At 57.3% G+C, this 22,237-nt stretch overlaps 2 protein-coding genes across 8 annotated transcripts in view; one reads left to right on the top strand and one right to left on the bottom strand.

The window, feature by feature from the left end:
* LOC102276454 (mitochondrial inner membrane m-AAA protease component AFG3L1-like) overlaps positions 1-15,544 on the top strand; it is a 23,822-nt gene extending 8,278 nt beyond the window's left edge. For all 3 annotated transcript variants that reach the window (XM_070388489.1, XM_070388490.1, XM_070388491.1), the window contains exons 5-16: positions 1,239-1,307; positions 1,866-1,990; positions 2,424-2,694; positions 5,141-5,278; positions 5,487-5,640; positions 6,825-6,932; positions 7,484-7,609; positions 9,787-9,897; positions 10,845-10,960; positions 11,386-11,586; positions 11,661-11,855; positions 11,934-15,544. In XM_070388489.1, coding sequence (XP_070244590.1) covers positions 1,239-1,307; positions 1,866-1,990; positions 2,424-2,694; positions 5,141-5,278; positions 5,487-5,640; positions 6,825-6,932; positions 7,484-7,609; positions 9,787-9,897; positions 10,845-10,960; positions 11,386-11,586; positions 11,661-11,855; positions 11,934-12,176 — 1,857 coding nt within the window. In that variant the 3' untranslated portion in view covers positions 12,177-15,544. The remainder of the gene's footprint in view (positions 1-1,238; positions 1,308-1,865; positions 1,991-2,423; positions 2,695-5,140; positions 5,279-5,486; positions 5,641-6,824; positions 6,933-7,483; positions 7,610-9,786; positions 9,898-10,844; positions 10,961-11,385; positions 11,587-11,660; positions 11,856-11,933) is intronic.
* Positions 14,976-22,237, bottom strand: DBNDD1 (dysbindin domain containing 1). 5 transcript variants are annotated; one of them, XM_070388499.1, is made up of 6 exons: positions 21,626-21,785; positions 18,609-18,757; positions 18,123-18,251; positions 16,102-16,248; positions 15,793-15,933; positions 14,976-15,133 (listed from the first exon to the last, which is right to left on the bottom strand). In XM_070388499.1, the coding sequence occupies exons 1-6, from the start codon at positions 21,763-21,765 to the stop codon at positions 14,976-14,978; spliced, it is 864 nt and encodes a 287-aa protein (XP_070244600.1). In that variant the 5' UTR covers positions 21,766-21,785. The 5 variants fall into 5 exon arrangements, with proteins under 5 accessions (XP_070244600.1, XP_070244602.1, XP_070244601.1 ...); XM_070388501.1 differs by lacking the exons at positions 18,609-18,757; positions 21,626-21,785 and adding an exon at positions 22,029-22,237; XM_070388500.1 differs by lacking the exon at positions 18,609-18,757.

The following is a 22,237-nucleotide window of genomic DNA, read 5'->3' as shown; positions in this document are numbered from 1 at the left end:
TGGAAATAAATGATGTTATGTGCAGAGGTCCCTGGCCTGGACCGGTTGTTCTTTTGTGAAAGGCTTGTTTAGGAACAAAAAACTATAACAAAACCTCAGTAGCGGACTTCGTTTCATTCAGTTCTTTACTTATGGCTGCATGGTGGGGTACGCGGGATCCAGTTCTGCTCCTAGGGATGGAACCCGCCCCCCGTGCTAGTGGCTCGAAGTCTCAACCACCGCACTGCTAGGGAAGCCCCTGCAGTCTTTGTTTCAAGCAGCGCTTTTGTTTCCCCTGGTCACAAACGTACCATGAAGTAAAAGTATAAAGCAGGAAGTCACCGTCTGTGCCCGCCCAGGGCCTTTTTCTGTGACCCTGTTGGCCACAGTCTGAAGGCGAGGCTGCTCACCCTTCTGTGCCCTCTGTCCCGTTGCACACTGGCAGTGAGCACTGCGGTGGGGAGGCATGAGGGGTCAGCTGGCAGGAGTCTTGCAGGGCCAGGAGGACATGCCACGCCCTTGTCTCATGAACCTGAGAACTGATGGGCCTGGCTGGCTGGGGCTCTGCATGTTGGCGGAAGAGAAACCAAGGGGGCAGTCGCCCGGAGTCCTGTCTGCCATGGTTTCTGGAGTCATGTTGGGTGGCGGTGAAGTTCCACACTCAGGATCATGTCCTCACTGGAATCCTGAGTGTTCCTGTGTTTTCCAGAAGGAGCTTAGTCGTGGTTAATGAGGTGGTGACAGCAGGCCTTGTCTGAAGCTCCCCAGAGAGAGTGTGGCTTCCAGGCGGTGGGCTGTAACCGGATGGACTGAGTGTTACGCACAAGTGTCAGAACAAGACTTTCATTTGTGTTCCTTTTGGAGTTTTTTTGTTTTTGGAATTTTTTGTTTTGTTTTTTTTTGGCCATGCTGCACATTTTGCGGGGTCTCAGCTTCCCACCTCAACCAGGGATTGAACTGGAGCCTAAAACTTATTTTAGGATCCTAACCACCAGGGAACTCCCCTCCTTTTAGAGTTTTAAGCCAGTTTGAAGGCTTAGTGCTCAGATGTGCCACATTTTAATTCATCTTCTTGAATCGGTTCCTGTTTATTGCCATAATCCCAGGCTAGAATTGTCCGTGTTGGTAGGAAGACAGAGCTGAAACTGTCCTGCAGAGTGTGAGCTATGCTGGGACAGGTGCCACCCATGCGTGTGGGGCTTGACTGAGACCGAGGCGCAGGGTGCTGTGCTGGTCCTGACTGGCTGTCTGTCTTCTAGGTGGATCGGCTGGAAGTGGTGAATAAACAGTTCGTGCGTGTTATTCCTGCCCCTGGGACATCACTCGAGGTGAGGACTGGGGTCAAGGCCAGTGTTCCATGTGTAGGCTTCGGTGTCAGTGTAAGGTGGAGTTTTCTGGGATTTCCCTGGCAGTCAAGTGGTTAGTAGCAGGTACCCTCACGGTCAAGGCCTCTGGTCCAGGAACTAAGATCCCACAAGCTGTGTGACCTGAAAAAAAATACATGATAGTTTTCTGTTTTATTGGAGAAGTGCCGCTCCTGGCTTCATTTTCCAGCACCCACCTGTGCTCATGTACCTGTAGAGAAGAGTCTTCCACGTAGCACAGGACTCTCCTGAAGCTGTAGCCATGCTTCAGTTTTGCCCAGTACCATGGACAGTCACCAGCTGAGATCCGAGAGGGGAGACTAAAATGACAGATAGGGGACAGAGGCAGACTCAGTCATCGATAGACATTTATACTTTGACCTCAAACCCAAGCCTGTGGTTTGGGGCCAGGACAGGAGGCCCATCAGAGCCGCTCAGGACTTTGCTGTGAGAGAAGCTGGGGAGCGGGTGGTGGCCATGGGGGGCAGCCCCCTACAGCGCTTGGCACCTCGGTTTCTGCAGAAGTATGCGTGGTTCAGCATTGGCAGTGTGGACACCTTTGAGCGCAACCTGGAGACCGCCCAATGGGAGCTAGGCATCGAGCCCCCCAACCAGACGGCCGTGGTCTACACCACCGAGAGCGATGGGTGAGCGGGTGTGGTCGGGCCCTGGTACTGGACACGTAGCACTTCCTGCTGAACTTGTTCAGGCATGTTGTAGGTGTCTTCTGGTAGTCAGTGTCTATGGTAAAGACAAGTTTGTTAGCTGTGTTTTTACTGGGGAAAGAATTGGTGGGGAAATGTTTAGCTTGGTAGCCTGAGGGCTGTGGTGCGGCAGCAGGGCAGAACTAGCTGGAAGGAGGCCGTGCTGGGTCAGGGGGTTTCTGGAGACAGCCCACAGCTACCCTGCCGTGCCCACAGGGGCAGTCAGGCAGACAGATGCTCGTGGACAGGACCTTTACAGTGGGTGAGGCCGTGTGTCCAGACGGACAGTGCTTGCTTTTGTGTAGCAGAGCCAGGTCCACTGTTCACAGCCTGTCTCTCAAGGGAATGTGACAGATGGTTTTCTTGGCCTTTCTAGGACTTTCTTGCGAAGCCTGGTGCCCACCCTTCTCCTGATTGGCATCTTCCTCTATGCCATGAGGAGGGGTCCAATGGGGGCTGGGCGTGGTGGGCGAGGAGGGGGCCTCTTCGGCATTGGTGAGACAATAGCCAAGATCATCAAAGATGACATCGGTGTGCGGTTTGCAGACGTGGCTGGTTGCGAAGAAGCCAAGCTGGAGATCATGGAGTTTGTGAATTTCCTGAAGAACCCCAAACAGTACCAGGACCTTGGGGCCAAAATTCCAAAGGTACTGACATGAGAGAGCACGCGGTGGTGCTTGAGCCAGAACCAAGCAGCTTCTGGTAATGATTCTGTGTTTTATTAATCACATCGAGAAGTGGAAATAGCATTCGCAGAGTCGAATCCTCTTATCTGGTAACAGTGTAAGCAGTGCACACCCACCTGTGTTTATTTCACCTGCCAGCACAGATGCCCGTGCTTTGTTTAGAAAACAGGCCTTCCTTTGAGTGTGACACCCGCGATTAGATTCTCTGTTCAGTACCCTGCACAAAGCACTACAGTTTTTTTTTTAAATGGAAAGTTTGCATTTTTTTGTTTAAAGTTTTAGGGTGTACTGGGTCTTCATTGCCGTGTGCAGGCTTTCTCTAGTTGCAGAGAGTGAGGGCCGCTCTCTAGTTCTGGTGCAAGGGCTGCTCACGGCGGTGGCTCCTTTTGTGCTCTAGGGTGCACGAGCTTCGGTAGTTGTGGCACACGGGCTTACTTGCTCCTTGGTTTGTGGGATCTTCCCTGAGCAGGGATTGAGCCTTTGTTGCCTGCTTTGGCAGGCAGCTGCTTTACCACCGTGCCACCAGGAAAGCCTTTGTCAGTAGTTTTGTTTCTCTAAATTGAACTGAGAACTTTAAAGCAGTTATAAGCACAGAATCATATATTTTTATCACATTTTCTTACTATTTCAGTTTTTTGTCCGTTCAGTTTGACAGCATTTTTTTCTTTAATAATTTGCCTTGATTTATTATATTAACAGTTTCAGCTTTGTTTTTGAAGAAAGGACTTTCTATTCTATTATTTATTGTTAAAGTATATAATTAAAGCAAGTGCAGGGAATTCCCTGATCCAGAGGTTAGGACACCACACTTTCATGGCTGGGGCCCAGGTACAGTTCCTGGTTGGGGAACTGAGATCCTACAAGCTGTGTGGCATAGCCAGAAAACCCAAGAAAAAAAAGAACCGACAAGTACCAACTGCCGTGAACGGGTCTGGGGTCAGCTGCCTGTCAGATAACCCACGACCCAGCAGTGGGACAGGTGTGCAGCGTGGACGTGGGTCGAGGCTCTGCACACAGGAAGTGACACTGTGGAGATTGTGGCCGCTGGCTTTCCCTGCAGGTGGCTCTGGGTGTCATGGATGTTCAGGGGCCCCAGCAGTAGCTGAACCCCTTCCTAGAAAGGTCTGCATCTCACATGGAAGAGGGTCACAGACCACGCCCTCCCCCGCCCACCCCACGCAAGGCGTCTCTGGGCTCTAGATCAGGCTGCGAGCTCTCTAGGGTGGAGACTCAGTGCACTGACTTTCCTGGTAACCCTGTATGCTTCCCTGAGACTGTCCTGAACAGCAGAGAACGTGACTGACCTCTGGAGATTAGGCGGCAGGAGGCCTGTGCTTCTCTTTGACCACCTGGTAAGGTTGGCTGGAAAACTGGGCTGTGGTGGGCCCAGGGGTCCCCTGGTCCCATGGCCCACTGTCTTGTGGAGACCCTTTGTGAGTCCATATCCATGTTTATGGGGACCTGGGGCCCTGGTGCCTTGTGAGTTTGTTTTGAGGCTCCCTCATCCTCCTTAGCTCTATATGTTTTGTTTTTATTTTTACAGACTTAGAAAAAACAACTTTTTTGTTTCTTTTGAAATAAGTAGATGTTGGCAATGGCACCCCACTCCAGTACTTTTGCCTGGAAAATCCCATGGACGGAGGAGCCTGGTAGGCTGCAGTCCATGGGGTCGCTAGAGTCAGACATGACTGAACGACTTCCCTTTCACTTTTCACTTTCATGTATCGGAGAAGGAAATGGCAACCCACTCCAGTGTCCTTGCCTGGAGAATCCCAGGGACGGGGGAGCCTGGTGGGCTGCCGTCTATGGGGTTGCACAGAGTCGGACACGACTGAAGCGACTTAGCAGCAGCAGCAGCAACCCATACTGTCAACTAGAAATGAAGTAGTGTGACCCCCCGCCCCCCACCCCTTTAAGTCCCTTCTCATGAAAGGAATACCTAGGTGTGTTACTGGGTGCGAATTTCAGCCTTGAGTCAGTCTAGAACAAGGCAGGTTGCGGACAGAACCACACACAGGTGCTGCTGTCAGACCTGCTGGACAGAATCATGGGAGCGAGTGTGGGGAGGGCCTCTTGCTCTTCCTGGTGTGAGTTGGCGTGTTTCATAGAGCAATTTGCTAGTAACTGTTAAAGTAAACATTGGACCGCGAGATCCATTGAGTCCTGCCCTGGGAGCATCACTTGAAGAAATAACCTGCTCGGTTGGGCTGGAGCTTTGGGGGGTTTCCTCTACCTGCAGCATTTGAACTTTTCATGGTGAATGCACATTTGTTTTACAAGCAGAAAGTTTCAAATGGAAGGCACACCTCAGCCAAAAGCGTGGAGTAGGCCAAGGAGTCAGTGGAACGAGACTCTCCTTGGCCCTGTCTCTCCCCTTTCAGAACCAGGTGTCGCCTTTCTGTTTCAGGGAGCCCTGCTCACAGGTCCTCCCGGTACCGGCAAGACGCTTCTCGCCAAGGCAACCGCAGGGGAGGCTGGTGTGCCCTTCATCACCGTGAATGGGTCTGAGTTCCTGGAGATGTTTGTTGGTGTTGGCCCAGCTCGGGTAGGTAGAGGCACACTTGTCCTTGCCCTGGCCTTCAGGTGGGACCCTGGGGACGGGTGCAGGGCACAGCACGGATGTAAAAACGACCTGGCAAGCAGACAGAGCGGCCGAGGTGGGAGTCAAGCCCCAGAGGTGGGCTGAGCCCAGGGAACTTAGTCCTGTCCTGGCGCCAGTGACAGAGCAAAACTGTGTGTGGACCCCGTTTCAGGTTCGTGACATGTTTGCACTGGCCCGGAAAAACGCTCCCTGTATCTTGTTTGTGGACGAGATTGATGCAATTGGCCGGAAGCGTGGCCGTGGGCACTTTGGAGGCCAGAGTGAGCAGGAGAACACCCTGAACCAGCTGCTCGTGGAGATGGACGGTGAGCGGGCTTGCTCTCTGGGCAGAGCTCCCCGGGCGAGACTCCCGCTCAGTCAGTCTGAGGAAGGCTGTCCTCAGGCCCCACGGTGCAGGGAGCTCCCTCCGAGCTCAGTGGCTGCATGAGGGCTGACGCCCAGGCTGCGTCCTCGCCGCCTCTGTCCTGCTGCCTCCTGCTCCAGAACCCTCTCTCCACCTCAGGACTCCTGTTCAGGCAGGGTCTGGTCCGGGTAACAGCCACGGGCCTGCTGCTGCCTCTTGGGGAAGGTCCGGTCTGGGGTGATAGCCATGGGCCTGCTGCAGCCTTCTCGGTGAGGGTCTGGGCGTTTGTGCCAGGTTCGAATTTGGAGAAGCTTTGACTGAACCTTTGGCAGGTCCTGTGCTCACTTGGCTTTGTAGCTAAGTCAGGGTACCCAGCGTGACCCCAGGTTGGTCACTTGCTGGGAGGAATCCGTGGGTCCTTGGATTCATAATCACGGTTGACTGCCAGGCCAGGACACGGGAGAATCATGGGGAGCAGGTGCTTGGGCTGGGAAGGTAGCCACAGCCTCCAGAGCTCTCTGCCCACTGAGTCTGGGTCGCAGCTTCTTCCTGGCAGCCAGTTGGGGGACACTCAGGAGTGTCATCGACTAGGACAGGGTTTCCCCTGGGGCTGGTCACATGGCAGTCTTTAACCAGCATGGGTCACAACCCCTGCCTCCCAGGAGGAAATATCATCTACTCAGATGACTGAGGCATGCGGGGCCTCTCCCTGAATCCCAGGTCCTGGGGCGGCCGAGGGCCCCAGCTGACCTTTCTGAGGATGAGTGCTGGTGAGTCAGGCCCTCACCCTGCTGGGTACCCCCATCCTCTCCCCACTGCATCTCCCCTGCTCTCGCCCAGCCTGGCTCCCTGGGCCCAGCAAGCTGTCCAGGACCTGGGTGGAGGGGTCTGCGTGGCTCCTGCAGCTCACTGTGTGGTGTGAGAGGTTGGCAGGGATCAGTACCAAATTAAGATAGGAGTTTACACCCTGAGACTGGGCCATGGGCCTCCCAGTTGGCTGAGGAAGGTTGGGTTACAGCCAGAGCCACCGTTTGCTGCCTGTCCCTGGGTGGGCAGTGGTCCCGGAAAGTGGGGACCAGATGTGCAGGGGAGAGGAGATAGCTGCTGGCCGGGCCCTGCCTGGGCTCACCTCCTTCTCGTATCCAGGATTCAACTCTACCACGAACGTTGTCGTGCTGGCTGGAACCAACCGCCCTGACGTCCTTGACCCAGCTCTGATGCGGCCGGGCCGCTTCGACCGTCAGATTTACATTGGTGAGTGTGCTGAGGGTTGAAAGTTTGGTTCGATCATTAGCTATGTATTTGGAGGAGGTTTTGAGGTGCCCTAAAGCAGCTAACCCCACTTGTGAAACAGTGGAGGTGCAGGACTGGGCCCCACTTCAGGATGAACAGGTGTGGCTGGGATGCGGAAAAGGTCATAGCAGTCCATGCAGCTGAGAGTGAGGTGACAGTGTTGGGTCCTTCAGCTTTTCTTTTTTGTGCACTGTTTACGAGAGAAGCATTCACCCTGGCCTTTCCCACTTGTGAGCAGGTCCTAGAAATTTAGGACCTCATTCCTGCCCAGGTCCCCTGCTGCCAGAGCAGCCATCCTGGGGATTGAGTTGTGCGGACTAGAGGCCCCACAGTGAGGAAGGGAGAGCTGAATGGATGTGACCTGTGGGTCGTTTCTGCCACCGGGACCTCTGGCCCTGGTCGGGTAGTCGAGTGTGCAGTGCAGACAAGCAGGAGAGGGTCCTCCTGGCCCTGGTGAAGCGGCTGAAGGTGACCCTGCCCTGGCCACCTGTACCTCTCTCTCTCTCTCTCAGGGCCCCCGGACATCAAAGGCAGGTCATCTATCTTCAGGGTCCACCTGCGTCCACTCAAGTTGGACGAGAGCCTCAGCAAGGATGCTCTGGCAAGGAAGCTTGCGGCCCTCACTCCAGGCTTCACAGGTGAGTGATGGAGGCCAGGCGGCTGCCCTGGGGCTGGCCGCATCATCAGCAGGTGGTGTCTGGTTGTGCCATTTGGTCCTGAAACTGCGCCCTTGTCTTTAGGACTGTGAATCTGGTGGGCACACCCGAGGCCCCAAAACTGGCTTTTGTCGGCTTTCACTGTGCCCCCACCCACCGCCCCACCGCCCCGGGAACGTAATGTGGTGACAAGGCCCCATCCTCTTGGTATGCTGCTTAGGGAAGAAGTCCTGCTCCACCCTTGCCACACTGCGTAAGAGATCTGAGTCTGCACACCCAGGAAGTGGGATAAAGTACGAGACGCCCACACTGAGACAGCATCATCTGTGTTGGTCAGATGTAGGGAGAGGCCTTGAGACCAGCAAGACCACAGGGTAGCAGCTGACTTCTTTTGGAAATGGAGCCCAGGAGGCAGTGAGTCAGGCAGAACTATTCTTCCGTAGTAAAGGAGAAATTAAGGCATCCCGTATAAAGGACAGGTGTGTAAAACCATAATCACATATCTGTGTTAATGGGCACACAGTGTAGAAAGATGTAACCTGTGAAGGTGAGAGGGGCTGCATAGGAGCAGAACCTTTGTACATTGTGAAGCTGGATCCTCAGGAGCTGCCAGGAGCTACCTGGAGCTGCCAGGGTATAGAAGAGCCACACAGCCTGTAAGAACAAAGTGGCAGACACTTCCCCAACGTGGAGCTTCTGAGGGTGGGCGCGGACCATCAGGATAAAAGTGAGAGGCCAGGTGTGTGCCTGTGCATCTCGGTCAGTTGTTTTGTCAAGGGTGTGAAGACCATCCAGCGCAGAAAGAATAGTCTGTTTGACCAGGTATTCACAAGCAAAAGGATGAAACTGGACGTTAGACCACATGTAGCAGTCAACTCGGAGTGGATAAGAGACCTGAGCAGTGGGGCGAGAACTGTAAAACGTCTTAAAATCTTGGATTTGGCAATGGTTTCTTAAAGCACAGACTGCAAGTGAGAAAACAAAATAGAATTTTTCAAAACTGAAATCTTTTGTGCATGGAGAGACATTATTGATGTGATGAAAAGAGCCTACAGAAAGGAAGAGAATGTTTGGAAATTATGCACCTGGTAGGGTCTAGAATCCACAATATATACAGAACCCAATTTAAAAATGGGAAAAGGGTTTGAATAGACATTTCTCCAAAGTATATAGATGGCCAGAAACCATGTGAGAAGGTGGTCATGGTATTAGTTATTAGGGAAACGCGTATCAAAAGCACAGTTTGACACCACCTCACGCCCACCAGGGTGGCCGTAAAAGATGGAGGGTTGGCAGGGATGTAGGGAAACGAGCACGCTCATATGTTGCTGGTGGGGATGTGAAGTAGTGTGGCTGTGGAAGTCGGCCTGGCACTTCTAGAAGTAAATACAGTTAGCATATGACCCCCAGTTCCACTCCTACATAAGAGAATTGAAAACATTTGTCTGCATAAAGGCTTGCACATGGATGTTCACAGCAGCATTACTCATAATAGCTAAACAGTGGAGACCACCCCAGTGTCCAGCAGCGTGTCACCAGTAGATGCGTGTACTGTGGGCAGAACCTGCAGATAGAGCTGGCCGTGTTACATGAGTGACTCGAGCATCTGTGCAATCCGGTGTCTCCTGTGGCTGCCTCAGGGCAGATGGAACCTGATTCAGCCGTGAAAAGGAATGAAATACCAGGACACGCTCCTGACAGTGGATGAATGGAAAAACACTGTGTCGTGTGAAAGGAGCACACACAAAACACACACCATATACTGTGTGGTTGCACATATGTGAGACTTCCGGGATGGGCATGTCTAAAGACGTAGATGGCAGAGTCATGTTCGGCTAAGCCTGGGTACAGGATCTAGCCCCAGACAGCACCTTCATGTTGGGGATGTCTGAGATGAGATGACAGCAGTCGTCACACATCTTGATGAAATTACTGAAAGTCTTTGACGTGCACATTTTTAAATGGATAGATTTTATGTTAAATGAATCACATCTCAGGAAATCACTGAGCCAGAAAATTGGCTGAAAGCAGCAGTGACTGACAGAGCAGGTCCTGTTTCCTTCACGCCCTTGACCTGTTTTAGCTCTGGCTCCAGTACTGCAGAGTTCCTGTGACAGCCTGCCCTGGGCCCCTGATGGACGATTTCTTCTCTGGGTCAGGTGCTGATATTTCTAATGTTTGCAATGAAGCCGCCCTGATCGCCGCCCGCCACCTAAACCCCTCTGTCGGGGAGAAGCACTTCGAGCAGGCCATCGAGAGGGTCATTGGAGGTAAGTTGGGCCACCATGGGTGAGTTTCCACCCTGGGGCCCCAGGCTCACTTCAGGGTACTCCACCTGGGCAGCTCTCCAGACCCAGATCTGGGACGTGGGACCTGCCAGCAGCTCTCCTGCTCTTCCTGGAGCAACATTCAGAATCTCAGAGAATTGTAACCTCCAGGGTGCTGAGTCAGACCTCGGTCCGGGTGCCCACTGTGCCCTAGAGGATCGGCCTGCTGGGTGCTTCCCTGGGAAGTTTGCCGGGGTCCCCAGTGCTCCCAGTGGCCAGCGTACCCAGAGAGGGTGCAGGCTTCAGCCTGAGGGGTCAAGGTCTCGGAGTGCCATCCTGGGGACAGAGGTCAGGGAGGCATCCGTGTGGCCAGCAGCCATCCACGACCCCACCTCACAGCTGTGAGCACCAGCCCGTCTAGATGGCAGGTAGCCAGAGTTGCTTCGTCTACTTCACTTTGTATTGAGGTGTGACACGTACGCAGGCATGTAGTGTCAGGAGCCCAAGGCACTTGCCACGGCTGTTTGGGGCTGTCATGGGCCATGCTGAGCTGAGCTGCCGTGAAACTGACTCACACTAGTTGTGCCTCTCCGTGCCCTGTTCTCTGCCTGTGACTGGGTGTACAGGGTGTAGAGAACGCTCCTGTCTCCCTGCTTTGGCTTCACTACCAGTTGAGCCACAGAGTAGCTAACACTGCTGCCTAAGAACAGGTCTCCCTGAGCATATGTTGCTTGCACAGGAAGTGGAATGGGTGCGGGATGTCTGCAGAGCAGAAGGCAGCTTAGCGTCTGGTTTGCAGGGACAGACCCCTGTGGGCCTGAGCAGTGTGTGTGGAGCTGACAGGCTGCAGGTCTGCTCTGATCAGCCCCCCGAACCCTGGAGTGGGGGCTTGGTTCCCACCACTTCGCTGGCGTTCCTCCTGTGCCTCTCACCAGGAGTGTGACTTGCAGGCCTTGAGAAGAAGACACAGGTCCTGCAGCCTGGCGAGAAGATGACGGTGGCCTACCACGAGGCTGGCCATGCGGTGGTGGGCTGGTTCCTGGAACACGCAGACCCCCTGCTCAAGGTCAGTCCAGCCCCTTACACATCTCTTGTGGGTCCAGGGCCTGCTCCCACCCCGAGGGCCATGTGTGCACAGTGTGTTGCGGGTGTCAGCCCTTTGGCTTTTGAAGAGATGGAACCGTCTAGAATGTGTCCTTGAAGGGTGGGTGGGAGGGCAGGGGCGGGGTGCTGGTTCCAGGAGGGGTCTGGATCTGGACACCTGACACCTGGAAGTTCCTGGTTGAACTCACCTCACTGCAAGCTTCTCCCCGAAGGCAGGCCCCTCCACAGCTTCCTGGGGACTGTGGGACAGAGGGTGTTTTTGAGTTCACCCTCAAGGTGACCCCCTGTGTGTGCTGGGGCCCAGGGTCTCCTCTCCTCCCACACTTATGGAGATGGGTGGTGGTCAGGGGCCCTGGGGATGACAGGGCGCCCTGCTGTGTCTGACAGGTGTCCATCGTCCCCCGGGGCAAGGGGCTCGGCTATGCCCAGTGTCTGCCCAGGGAGCAGTACCTGTACACACGGGAGCAGCTCTTTGACCGCATGTGTGCCATGCTGGGCGGCCGCGTGGCTGAGCAGCTGTTCTTCGGGCGGGTCACCACGGGGGCCCAGGATGACCTGAGGAAGGTCACCCAGAGCGCCTATGCCCAGGTAGAGCAGCAGCCTTGGGGGGTGGGGGGCAGGGGGCTCTGCACCGGGCTGACCCCGGCACTCGCCTCCTGCAGATTGTGCAGTTCGGGATGAGCGAGAAGCTGGGCCAGGTGTCCTTCGATCTCCCACGGCCAGGTGAGGCGCTGGTGGAGAAACCGTTCAGCGAGGCCACGGCCCAGCTCATAGACGAGGAGGTGCGGCGGCTCATTGGTTCTGCGCATGCGCGCACCCTGGACCTGCTCACGCGCTGCCGCGAGCAGGTGGACAAGGCAAGTGGGTGGCCGGACCCCGGGCGCGGGCGGGGCTCTGCAGGCCAGGCGGCCGGCTGACAGCTGCTGGGTGTGCAGGTGGGCAGGCGGCTGCTGGAGAAGGAGGTGCTGGAGCGGGCGGACATGGTGGAGCTGCTCGGGCCGCGGCCGTTCGCCGAGAAGGTCACCTACGAGGAGCTCGTGGAGGGCACCGGCGGCCTGGAGGAGGACACGGCCCTTCCCGAGGGTCTACAGGGCTGGCGTGGGGGGCCCACTGCAGGAGAGCCCAGCCTAGCGCCTCCGCCTGGAGAGCAGCCTCTGGGACCCCAGGAAGCAAATTAAAGCACATATAACCTGGAGCAATGGCACCCCACTCCAGTACTCTTGCCAGGAAAATCCCACTGACGGAGGAGCCTGGTGGGCTGCAGTCCATGGGGTCGCTGAGAGTCGGACACGACTGAGCCACTTCACTTTCACTTTTCACTTTCACACATTGGAGAAGGAAATGGCAAGCCACTCCAGTGTTCTTGCCTGGAGAATCCCAGGGACGGGGGAGCCTGGTGGGCTGCCGTCTATGGGGTCGCATAGAGTCGGACACGACTGAAGTGACTTAGCAGCAGCAGCAGCAACCCGCAAACAGCTTTCTTCCAATCAGGGTCCTTGAAGACCATGGGCTTCCTGCTCCTTGCAGGCACCCTTCCACCGAGGGGAGCTGCGACCTGGTCACTGCAAGTGCCCTCACCTGCCTCAGGGAGAGAAGGCCCAGTTCAGAAGCCCTCAGGTTGTGAGGTTCAGCAGAAGTGTGTAAGCCCAGAATCTAGGGAATGGCAGTTTGGGTAGTGGAAAGCTAGCTGGTTCTCACGGATGGAGTTCAGGACTCCCACAGCCTTATGGCCAGGGTGGGGGGCGGCTTAGGGGTCTGAACCTGAGGGGGAGGGGTTGCCGTTTTCTCAGGGTGGGGCTTTGTTGCTGGCATGTCTCTGGGAAGCTGTTCCTGGTGGCCTGGTTTTGTTAGAATCCAGAAGGTGACTCTGGACAGGACAGCCCCTGGGGGTGCAGCTAAGCTCTTGGGCTGAGGCCGGCAGTTGTCTGGTTGGACCTGGAGCGAGACTAGGGCCCGGTTCCAGGGAGCTGGGGTTAGTGGAAATGGCCCCACAGGTCCCCAGCACACAGCCAGGGGGCTGGAGTCTTCAGAGTCATGATGGTAGCAGCAGTTCCTGCCTTGAAGGGATGGGGGGACAGGCATTCTGGGCTGACAGTGAGTGAAGGGGTGCCACCCCATGTTCCCCCCTGTTGCCAGCCCAGCCTACATACAGGGCCTTGGGGATGAAATTTTCCACATCGTTTGGTATGTTTGCCTCAAAAATAGAATTTCCAACTTGGGACAAACACTTTCAACTTTGCTCTTTGTAGAACATGTATTGTTGATATTCTTGTCTCTGGGGCTTGCCCTGTATTGCAGCCTCCACCATTTAGCCTCTGTGCTGAACTGCTGGGGACCCTGCAGGGGCCTGTTCTGGGACCTTCTGATGGAGGTAGGATGCTCCCTCATCTCAGGAAAGCCCTATGTTGTCCCAAGCCTGGGGTGCTGCCCCTCCCCAGGTCCAGGGCACACCCCTGGTGATAGCGCCCCTGCGTGTGGGCCCTGTCCCCTCACCCCCTCCTGTCTCCTCAGCTCCCTTCATCTGGCTGAGCACCTGGGCTGAGGCCTGGCTGAGAGTGTCTGCTCAGGGAGGCTCCACCCTGTGGGAGGAATTGCCTGCTCTCTTCTTACTCTTCTACTCACAGACTGGCCCTTCCTGCTGGCTGCCTCCCCAGATCCTGCCCTGGGCTGGGAGGAGTCTTTTGGGGCTGCCTCTTCCAGCCTGGGCTTGTGGGGACAGAGCCAAATGCTAGCCCCCCGTGTGTCACAGTGGAGCCCCCAGAGGCTTCAGCTGGGGGAGGACCAGAGCACAGAGCTCTTGGAGGTTCCTAGAGCAGCCAGCCCCCTGCCCCTGCCCAGCCCTCACCCCTGAGCTCTAGTGTCAGCTGGAAAGGAAGACACTGGTCCGCGAGACTGAGGACAGGGTGATGTTTTAATTGCGCTTTTTCGAAACGAGGTCACGGAAGCTGCAGCAGGAAGCATGAGGGCTGGAGGGGAGACCCTGGGGTGGGCGAGGTGCGGCTGCCCTCATGGGGTCCCTTTTCCGTTAGACTCTTGGTTGTGTCTGGAAATCACCCCCGTGCAGCTGTCCTTCATGTGCAGGAGTGTTGCCCCAGTGCTGGTCCAGAGGTGACTGTTTCCTGGCAGGGTGTGCCCAGGGCTTCCACAGAGGAGCCTTTTTTCCTTCCCCAGAAATGTCTCAGTGAAGAAGGGGTCAGGACAGGTGGCCTTGGGGACAGAAAGCAGACTAGACTTGCTGTCATACTGGAAGCTGGTCCTGTCCTCAGCACATAAGCAGCATTGGGAGCAGTCAAGCCTGGCATCCCTGCATTGGGGTTCAGGGGGTGTGCCCAGGTGCCCTCATGTCCCCACCCCCTCAGACTGCTGCACCCCAGACTGGGATGCTAGCCAGGGACACAGACCTACATGTGTGTGTGCCTGTGTGTGCGTGTGTGCCTGGTGGGCTGTGGGGATTGGGCAAGCTCTGCCTGCCCTGCTGTCTGAGGCCATCTTGATGGACTTGGCATTCTGCGCTTAGGAAGGTGGGTCTGGCTGACGGGGAGGGAGGAGGACTAGCAAGTTGTTGGGAGTGTCTGGTGCTGACAGTGTTCCAGGGCAGCAGCAGGGAGCAGCGGGGAATCAGAGGTGATCTGGGGGACTCACTCCCCTATCCACTCCCTGGCTGGACAGCAGACTCCTGTGAGCTGGAGTTCGGCATGGTGGTTCATCCCCTTTCACCGGCAGATCCCCACTCACCCTGGCCCCACCCAGGATTCTGGTGGCAGATGATAACACCGTTCCTGCAGACAAGTCTCCTCTCATCCCTGGGCCTTGTCCCTGATCCAGGGACCAGGAAGGAGCTGATATAAGGCCACTGGGCTGTGCTTATGCTGAAGTGCCTTGAGACCCCAGCCCAGAGCCGCAGTGGGGAGGGCGGGCAGCGTCCACGTGGCCACGGCTGTCTGGATCTGCCCCATCTCGGCCCCGGGCCAGCTGGCCTAGTCCTCCTTGGGCCTCTCCACAGTAAGAATCGTGTCCACAATGGCAGGCTGTCGCTCAGGGTCACCAAAGGGCTGCTTCTCACGGTTCTGCTCCGCCCTAGTGCGCGTCCAGGAGGGTGAGCGGAGACAGCCGGCTCGGGGCAGCGGGTGCAGGCCTGGTGGGAACGTGGGCTGGGTCAGTATGGCGGACCAGTCACTCCTGCACCTACTGCCTGGCCTGTTTGTGCCTCCAGCATGGTGTCCGGCCACACCTGGGGCCCCCTGGTGCCAGCAATGTGTGCATATGGGTCTGGGTGCAGCCTGGGCACTGGCTTTCCTGATGCTCCCAGAAGGGTCCACATGCAGCCAAGGTTCCACCCTGGGTGTGAGCCTGGCCTGTAGCTGGTGTGGGTGGGGAGTAGGGAGGGAGGAAGGTCTCTGGGCCCCCACACTCCCAGTGGCTTGCATGCCATTTCTTTGGTCAATGGGGTCCAGTGCTTCCCTGGAACTGAGATGAGCAGCCAGGTTTGGTGAATGCCACCCCTTTTGTGTTCTGCCTTATAATTAAATCTGCATAGTGAATTCTACTGGGGGGCCTGTGGCTGTGGTCTTTTGCTGGTGTTTGAAAACCGAAATTAAGGAGGGGCAGACAATTCCTTAAAGTCAGCAGAAGGGTATGTAAAGTGCAGAAGCAGTGAGTGAAATGGTGCCATGTTGACAAACATGCATTAGGAAGGAAATCATTTTCCAGACCAGGTCTTCAGGGGGCGGTGCTGGGTGGTCTCAGGCCACGGGGCCTCCCCACAACACCCTCAGAGCCCGGTGGCAATCCCACCTGCATGCGAGTCGCTGGCCACGTTCTCGTCATCCGAGTCTGCAAAGACCTCGGCCAGCTCCTGGTCAGACATGTCGGTGAGCTCTGTGAGGTCCAGTAGGTCGAAGTGCACCTCCAGGGAGGAGACGCTGCTCAGCGGCTCTGGGGGCAGAGGGGCACGTCAGTGGGCCTGGTGACGGCCAGTGTAGGGGAACAAGGTGGGGTCGACCCATTCCTGGCGCTTGCTCCCTGGGGCACAGCGGGGCCCAGAGACCCATCCCTGGTCCCAGGGGGCTTGTGGAGCATGATGGGTGGGTGGGCCGTACTTACGCCGCCTTTCCGTGACCTGCAGGAGGCCTGGTGCTGGTATTGGGATGCCCAACTCCTCCTCAGCCATGGGAGACTGGCCACTGGTCCCCGTGACAGGGACGGGGGCACTGAGGGCAGCCTGTGGCATGTCGACCTCCTTAACTAAGCCTGCAACAGAGAGGGCGTTACCTGGGAGGGGCTGGGGTCTTCACCCCCACTGCCAGGACGCAGGCTGGGAGGACCTGAGAACCTGGCCCATGGAGCTAGCCCTCAAGGCTCAGGTAGTGATGGGGGTGGTCCTGGTTCAGGAAGGACAGGGCGCTGGGGGCTTCTCTGAGGAAGCTGACTTTCCCCGGCTCCTCATTCTCTGGTTTCCAGATCCTCTGCCCTCACTACTTGAACGGGAATCACCGCTGGTCTTGCGGGGACCCTTGCTGGTTCTGTCAGAGCCCCCAAGACCCCAGTACTGTCACCTGTCTACTTTTGGTCCCACTAGGGTTTACTAAAGAAGACTATCTTGCAGCTGGAGATGAAGAAGCTATATGGTCAGCAAAAATTAGACCGGGATCTGACTGTGGCTCAGATCATGAACTCTTTATTCCAAGAAGAGTCTGGAGAGTCCTTTTGACGGCAAGGAGATCAAACCAGTCAATCCTTAAGGGAATCAGTCCTGAATATTCATTGGAAGGACTCATGCTGAAGCTCTAATACTCTGGCCACCTGACGGGAAGAACTGACTCATTTGAAAAGACCCTGATGCTGGGAAAGGTTGAAGGCGGGAGGAGAAGGGGACGACAGGATGAGATGGTTGGATGGCATCACTGACTCGATGGACATGAGTTTGAGCAAGCTCCAGGAGTTGGTGATGGACAGGGAAGCCTGGTGTGCTGCAGTCCATGGGGTTGCAAAGAGTTGGACACAACTGAGCGACTGAACTGAGGGTCTAGTGGACAGTCATACGTTTGCTTTAATCCAACCTGGCCCCAGCTCATGTGTCTATCGTATGCTGTGTTTGAACTCAAAATAACATATTCTCATAGTGAAAGAGACCCATTCCCCACCAACCTCACAATTGGGGATGTTCCCCCAGGGATTTTTTCTGCTCAAATTTTGTTTTCATGTAACAGCTTGTCTCTGTCAGGTGAGAGCTGAGGCCCCTTGGGGATCTGCTTGGTGAGCACTGCCACTCAGAGGTGGGGCTTCCACTCCACGGAGGGCCGTGTCCATCCACAGCTCACCCATTCCTCTCTTCCAGAGTGTTCTAGTGTCCCTCCCCCCACAGCTAGGGTCCCAGTCGTCTGTCAGGCATGTGCCCTGAGGCAGCTGGACCCCTTGGCTCCCCTGAGACGCCTTTCCACAGTGACCTCCCCTCAGCTGAGGGATCCCCCAGCTGAACAGGTGCCCAGTACAGAGTGCGGAGTCCCTCCTCCATCAGCAGTGGGGCCTTGCCGACCCGGCGGGCGAGTGTGGAGAGTGGGGTGTGGACAAGGCCACGGGAGCAGCTGCCAAAGGGGATCAGGGGGGCCCAGCACCAACAGCTGCCTTTGAGGGGTGGGCCTGTGCAGCCAGCAGCCTTGATGTGCCCGGCAGGCCGCATAGGTCCACAGGGTCCTGGCTGAGTGGGAAGTGGGACATGGATTTGTGACTGCAGAGCTGGCTGGGCTGCCCCAGCCTCAGAGGGCACCCCTCCCTGGGAAGCGTGACTGAGGGCAGGTGGGCCTGCTGACTGGCAGGGCCTGCCCGGCTCTGCCCCATGCTGTGTTGTCACTGGGGCCAGGGCTGGCCCTGCCAGACGGGGCTCAGGATCTGGTTTCCACCTCGCTGCCACATCTGGCACGTGGTGTCTGAGCATCCTCAGAGGGCAGGGTTACACCCTCTGGTGGCCCAGCCCGCCCAGCCTGACGGGCAGTTTTCCTGAGCCTCAGAGTTCCTGCTGCAGCTTTAGGCCCAGGAAGCCCTTGGGGCCTTTGTAGGGACACAGTTCTGTTTCTTAAGCGATGGCACAGCGGCCAGATCGCCCTTCCCCAAGGGCACATGCGTGCCTGGAGTGTCCTGCTCCTCTTCTGCACACGTGGCCCATCCTGGTGGGTGAGGAGGGTGGCCTCTGTCCAGCTGGGGGCTCCGGCCAGGTGCTGCCATTTCTGTGGAGCCTCCACATGGGGCAGGTGACTCTGGGTTAAGAAGAAGAAGAGTGACAGTAGCTCCTGGTTTTCTGTGCTAGACACAAGCCCAGCAAAATGGTTTTCAGCTAATGTCACAACCAGCTACGAGGGAGGGACTGGGAGTTTTGTCCTGTAACACGGAGGGGATCAGCTTGTCACAGGCATGTTAACAGGGGCTCTGGAGCTGGAACTCTTGGTCACCACTTGCCAGCCCATGGAGGGAGGGGAAACCCTGACCTTGTGCCCACAAGGAAGCTAGGGCCTGGCCAGGCAGAAGGGGACTAGGATCAAAGGTGAAGCGGAGGCCAGGAGAAGGCCCTGAGGGAGCCTGGCTGCTCTGGGTGAGCTGGGTAGGAAAGCACCTACCTGCATGTTTATGGAATGGGACTCGGTCCAAGTGGAAAGGAGGATGTCTACAGCTTCTGAGATGGGGGCAGGGCAAGCAGATGCGCCTCCTTATAGACCTTGGGATCCAGGGGTCCCTCCAGCCCCCACAGACACAGTGGCCTGTTGTACTGATTGTAAGAAGCACATGTTATCAAATTTCGGTGTGTCTGAAACGGCACCATTTAGCTGATGGGTGTTGCAGAGCCAGTGGAATATGTTAACCGTGAATTTTTAAGTCACCTTCTGTTGACTTTTTTATTCCTTCTTCTCCCTTTGGCAGTGGTCTGCTCTTTACTTTGTAAATCCTGGTGTCCTGGCCTGTGTCAGAGCTTTGGGAAGAGGGAGGGAGCAGCGGAAGACACAACTTTGGCATCAAGGACGCTGATCTTTCAGTCGGAAGTGAAGGAAACAGGCCCTTGGTTTGGTCCCTGTGCACAGCAGGTGCACCATAAATGCTGGTTGACCGAATGAGCCCAAGACCCCACCCAGAGTTCCTAAGCAGCTGTGCTACCTGAGTCTGTCTGATACCCTCTTGATAGACCTCTAGGAAGAAGGGGCAGATTCTCCATAGGTGAGACCCCCTTTTCTTCTGGGGTGTGAAGCAGAGCAGTGACTGATCACACAGGTAGACACAGTGGCAAGGGTGCTTGCCTGTGGCCCAGAAGTAACCCCAGGGTTGCCCAGGCCAGGGCAAAGGTGAGGGGTGTTTCTAGTTCCCCAGGAAGCTCAGCATGGACCAGTAGCCCAGTGCAGGCCCCATTGAAGAAGTGCAGCCTGTGACTCCTGCAGGGGGACCTGCTGCCCTGACCTGTGGAAGCACTGAGGCAGTACCTGCATGGGGAGACTGGAGCTGGGGGGGCCACAGTCCTGCCCTGTCCAGGGTCCGCTGTGAACAGATATGGTAGGGTTACCCTGTGCTACGCTGCTGACCTATTTTCCAGCACATTCGTGCCAAGAACTTGGCCCAGATCTCAAGTTCCCTGCTGTGTGCCCAGGACTTTGCCCCAAGCCTCGAGGAGGGGTTCTGCACACACCCATCACAAATGAGTGAATTAATGAAGTGAATGAATGAATAGCATAAAACCAACATGGTTGCAGCAAAGGAGGTGTGGGCACCATCCCCTAAGTCGAGGGTGCCTGGTGGATGCTGTCTCAGCTCAGCCCCAGGGTTGGGCCCCAGCCCCTCTCAGATAGACAAGACTTGGAGGTGGGTGGGCTAGACGCTTGGTCTCCCAACAGCACGTTGCAGAGTGCACCCCCAACTCTCCCCTCCTTGCCTGTGCATTTGATATTAAATTATTGATTCATTTAGGTTTTAATTTTAAAACCTTATAGAAGTAATTTCAGAAGTACTTAAGGATGAAATAATACATTTAGATTTGCCACATTAGTACTGAAGGAAGGCTGGTGGAAGTGGGTGAGCAGCTGGCCGGGGCCATGCGGGGGGCTTCAGCTTTCTGTTCTACTTCTGTATGTGCCCCTCTCTCCAGTATAAGTTCCCAGAAGTTGGCAAACTCAGAATGACAGTCACAGCCACCCACACGTGACCCCTGTGGGGTAGGTGGCTGTGGGGTAAGAAGTCTGTCTGCCGGCTTTGGCCCCAGACCCACTGTGTGCCTGCACAGAGTAGGCACCTGGTGAACACAGGTCTCTGGGGCTCCAGAACACTCCCTTCCCTCATGCCTGCTGTCTGCTCTCCTGATCCGCAGGGAAGAGGGTCTGTCTCCACTGAGAGGAGTGGTCACGGAGCTCAGAGAGGTCTGGCTGCCGGCATCCCTAAGCCCTTGCTCACCAAGCCTTCCCCATCGAATCATCATAAGGCCTCACGGAAGCCCTGGGGTCCTGGTGCAGCCCACAGGAATACAAAACAAAGAAAACCACACCCACTGTCCCCCACCCTCCCCAGTGTTTCTCCTGGTGCTCAGGAGGAGGGTGACAAGGGCCCCCAGAAGGTGTCTGGAACGCACCTGCTCAGCTCAGACTTCAGACAGCAGTGAGTGGACTGACTGCTTCAGGACACTTTACGGCTAGCATTTGGGTCTCCAGAGGCAGCCCTCGTGGGCTACGTGGCCCCCGGCGGATCCCTGTGTGCTCAGGGAGTGGCTCCTGGGGAGGGGACCTCCAAGAAAGCCTAGGTATGCCTGGGGTCTGGCCTGGTGGGTGGAGGAGCCCAGCAGTTTGCATCCAACTTCCTAGGCCGACGGCACAGAAAAACCCTTCCTGAAAGGGAACGTTCCTAGAGTTTTCCTCTCACCATCGGGCCAGGGTCAGGCTAGGGCCAGACTCCCAGGGGAGAGACCCCCGAGTACATCTCCACCGTCTGGACAGCTGACAGAGGCCCTGAGGAGGGGTCACTCCGTTCACCCTCGACTCCCAGGTGTGTGCGCTCCTGGCCGCGCCAGGGCAAGCAACCCCTGCAGGCGTGGGAGCCCCCGTAGGCCGAGCCCGGGGCATCATCCGCCTCCCTCGCTCCAAGCCCGAGCCTGAGCCTGTATCTCAGCCTGGTGCCCCGCAGCATCCCGGCTTCCGCCTCCCCGCCCAACCCCCAGAGAGGTTCCGCACGGCCGAACAAAGCAGATGCGCGGCTGAGAGCGTAGCCTCCCCCTACGCCTTGCTGACTTGGACCCCGACTCTGGTCCCGGCACGCCCCCATCTCCCGAATCCCTCCCTGGCTCTGCTGGGAGGGGGCGCAGGACCAAATTGTGTGCCGCCCACTCAGGAGCGCGCCGGGCACCGCTGCCCCGGCCGGGAGCGCGGAGGACGAGGGGGCGGGGACGCGGTCCGTGCGCCTCTAGCCCAGCGCGGGGGCCGCTCCCGGAGGTACCCCGGCCTGGCTTCTTCAGCACGGCGGGCTTAGGCTTCCACGCTCCGGCCCGGCATAGGGGAACTCGGAGCTGCCTGCGGGTCTTGGCGGCCCTGGGGCGTGGTCGGTGAGAGGGCCGGGGGAAAGGACTGCGGGGAGGCGCAGATCTCGGGCTCAGGGGGGCCACACTCACCTCCTGGGCTGGCGCCCTCCGAGGGCTCCATGCGGCCGGTAGGGCCTGGGAGCCGCGCGCGCGGCGGCGGCGGCGTCACCCGGCCCCGGCGCCCCTGCAGCTGCGGCGGCGACTCGGCCCCGACTCCCTGCGCAGCGCATCGGGGCAGCAGCCGGGGACCGCGGCGGCGGGGAGGAGCCCGCGGGGCGGGGCGCGCAGCTGCTCCGGGGCCGGGTCCCGCCCCCCCCCCGCCCGCCCGCCGTCTCCTCCTCTGCCCCCGCAGCACAGGTGCGGCCCCGCCCCGCCCTGCTCGCGCCCCCTGTCGGCCCCTGCAGACCCTTCCCCGCCGACAGCACCCCTCCTGTCCGGCTTCCCACCCGGACCTGCCCGCGGCCCCCATCCCTGGCCTGGTCCCTGCGCGCACCCTCACTCAGCAGCCGCGCCACCGTGCGGGATCATCCTCACGCATCTGTGGGACTCCAACGACGTGCCGGCGCTCCGCGGGGCATGGAGGGACGGGCACAACATCCTAGGGCCCGTAAGCATTGCAGACCGTGGCAAATGCTTTGGAGAGACGCGGTGCGGGGATTGGGGCGTGAGGGGAATGGGGAGGGAAGAGGGGAAGGGAGGTAA

This window comes from Bos mutus, chromosome 18 (genome assembly GCF_027580195.1).
Source record: "Bos mutus isolate GX-2022 chromosome 18, NWIPB_WYAK_1.1, whole genome shotgun sequence".
Taxonomy (NCBI): domain Eukaryota; kingdom Metazoa; phylum Chordata; class Mammalia; order Artiodactyla; family Bovidae; genus Bos; species Bos mutus.
The sequence above is the reverse complement of the archived record's forward strand: the minus strand, read 5'-3'. Positions and strand labels throughout refer to the sequence as shown.

Coding starts and splice junctions, on each gene's coding strand:
- DBNDD1 (XM_070388499.1), bottom strand. CDS start 21,765: ATGCGCTGCGCAGGGAGTCGGGGCCGAGTCGCCGCCGCAGCTGCAGGG. Junction 18,252..18,608: donor CCCATTCCATAAACATGCAG/GTAGGTGCTTTC, acceptor TTCTTAACCCAG/AGTCACCTGCCCCATGTGGA. Junction 15,134..15,792: donor GGCCAGCGACTCGCATGCAG/GTGGGATTGCCA, acceptor CGTTCCCACCAG/GCCTGCACCCGCTGCCCCGA.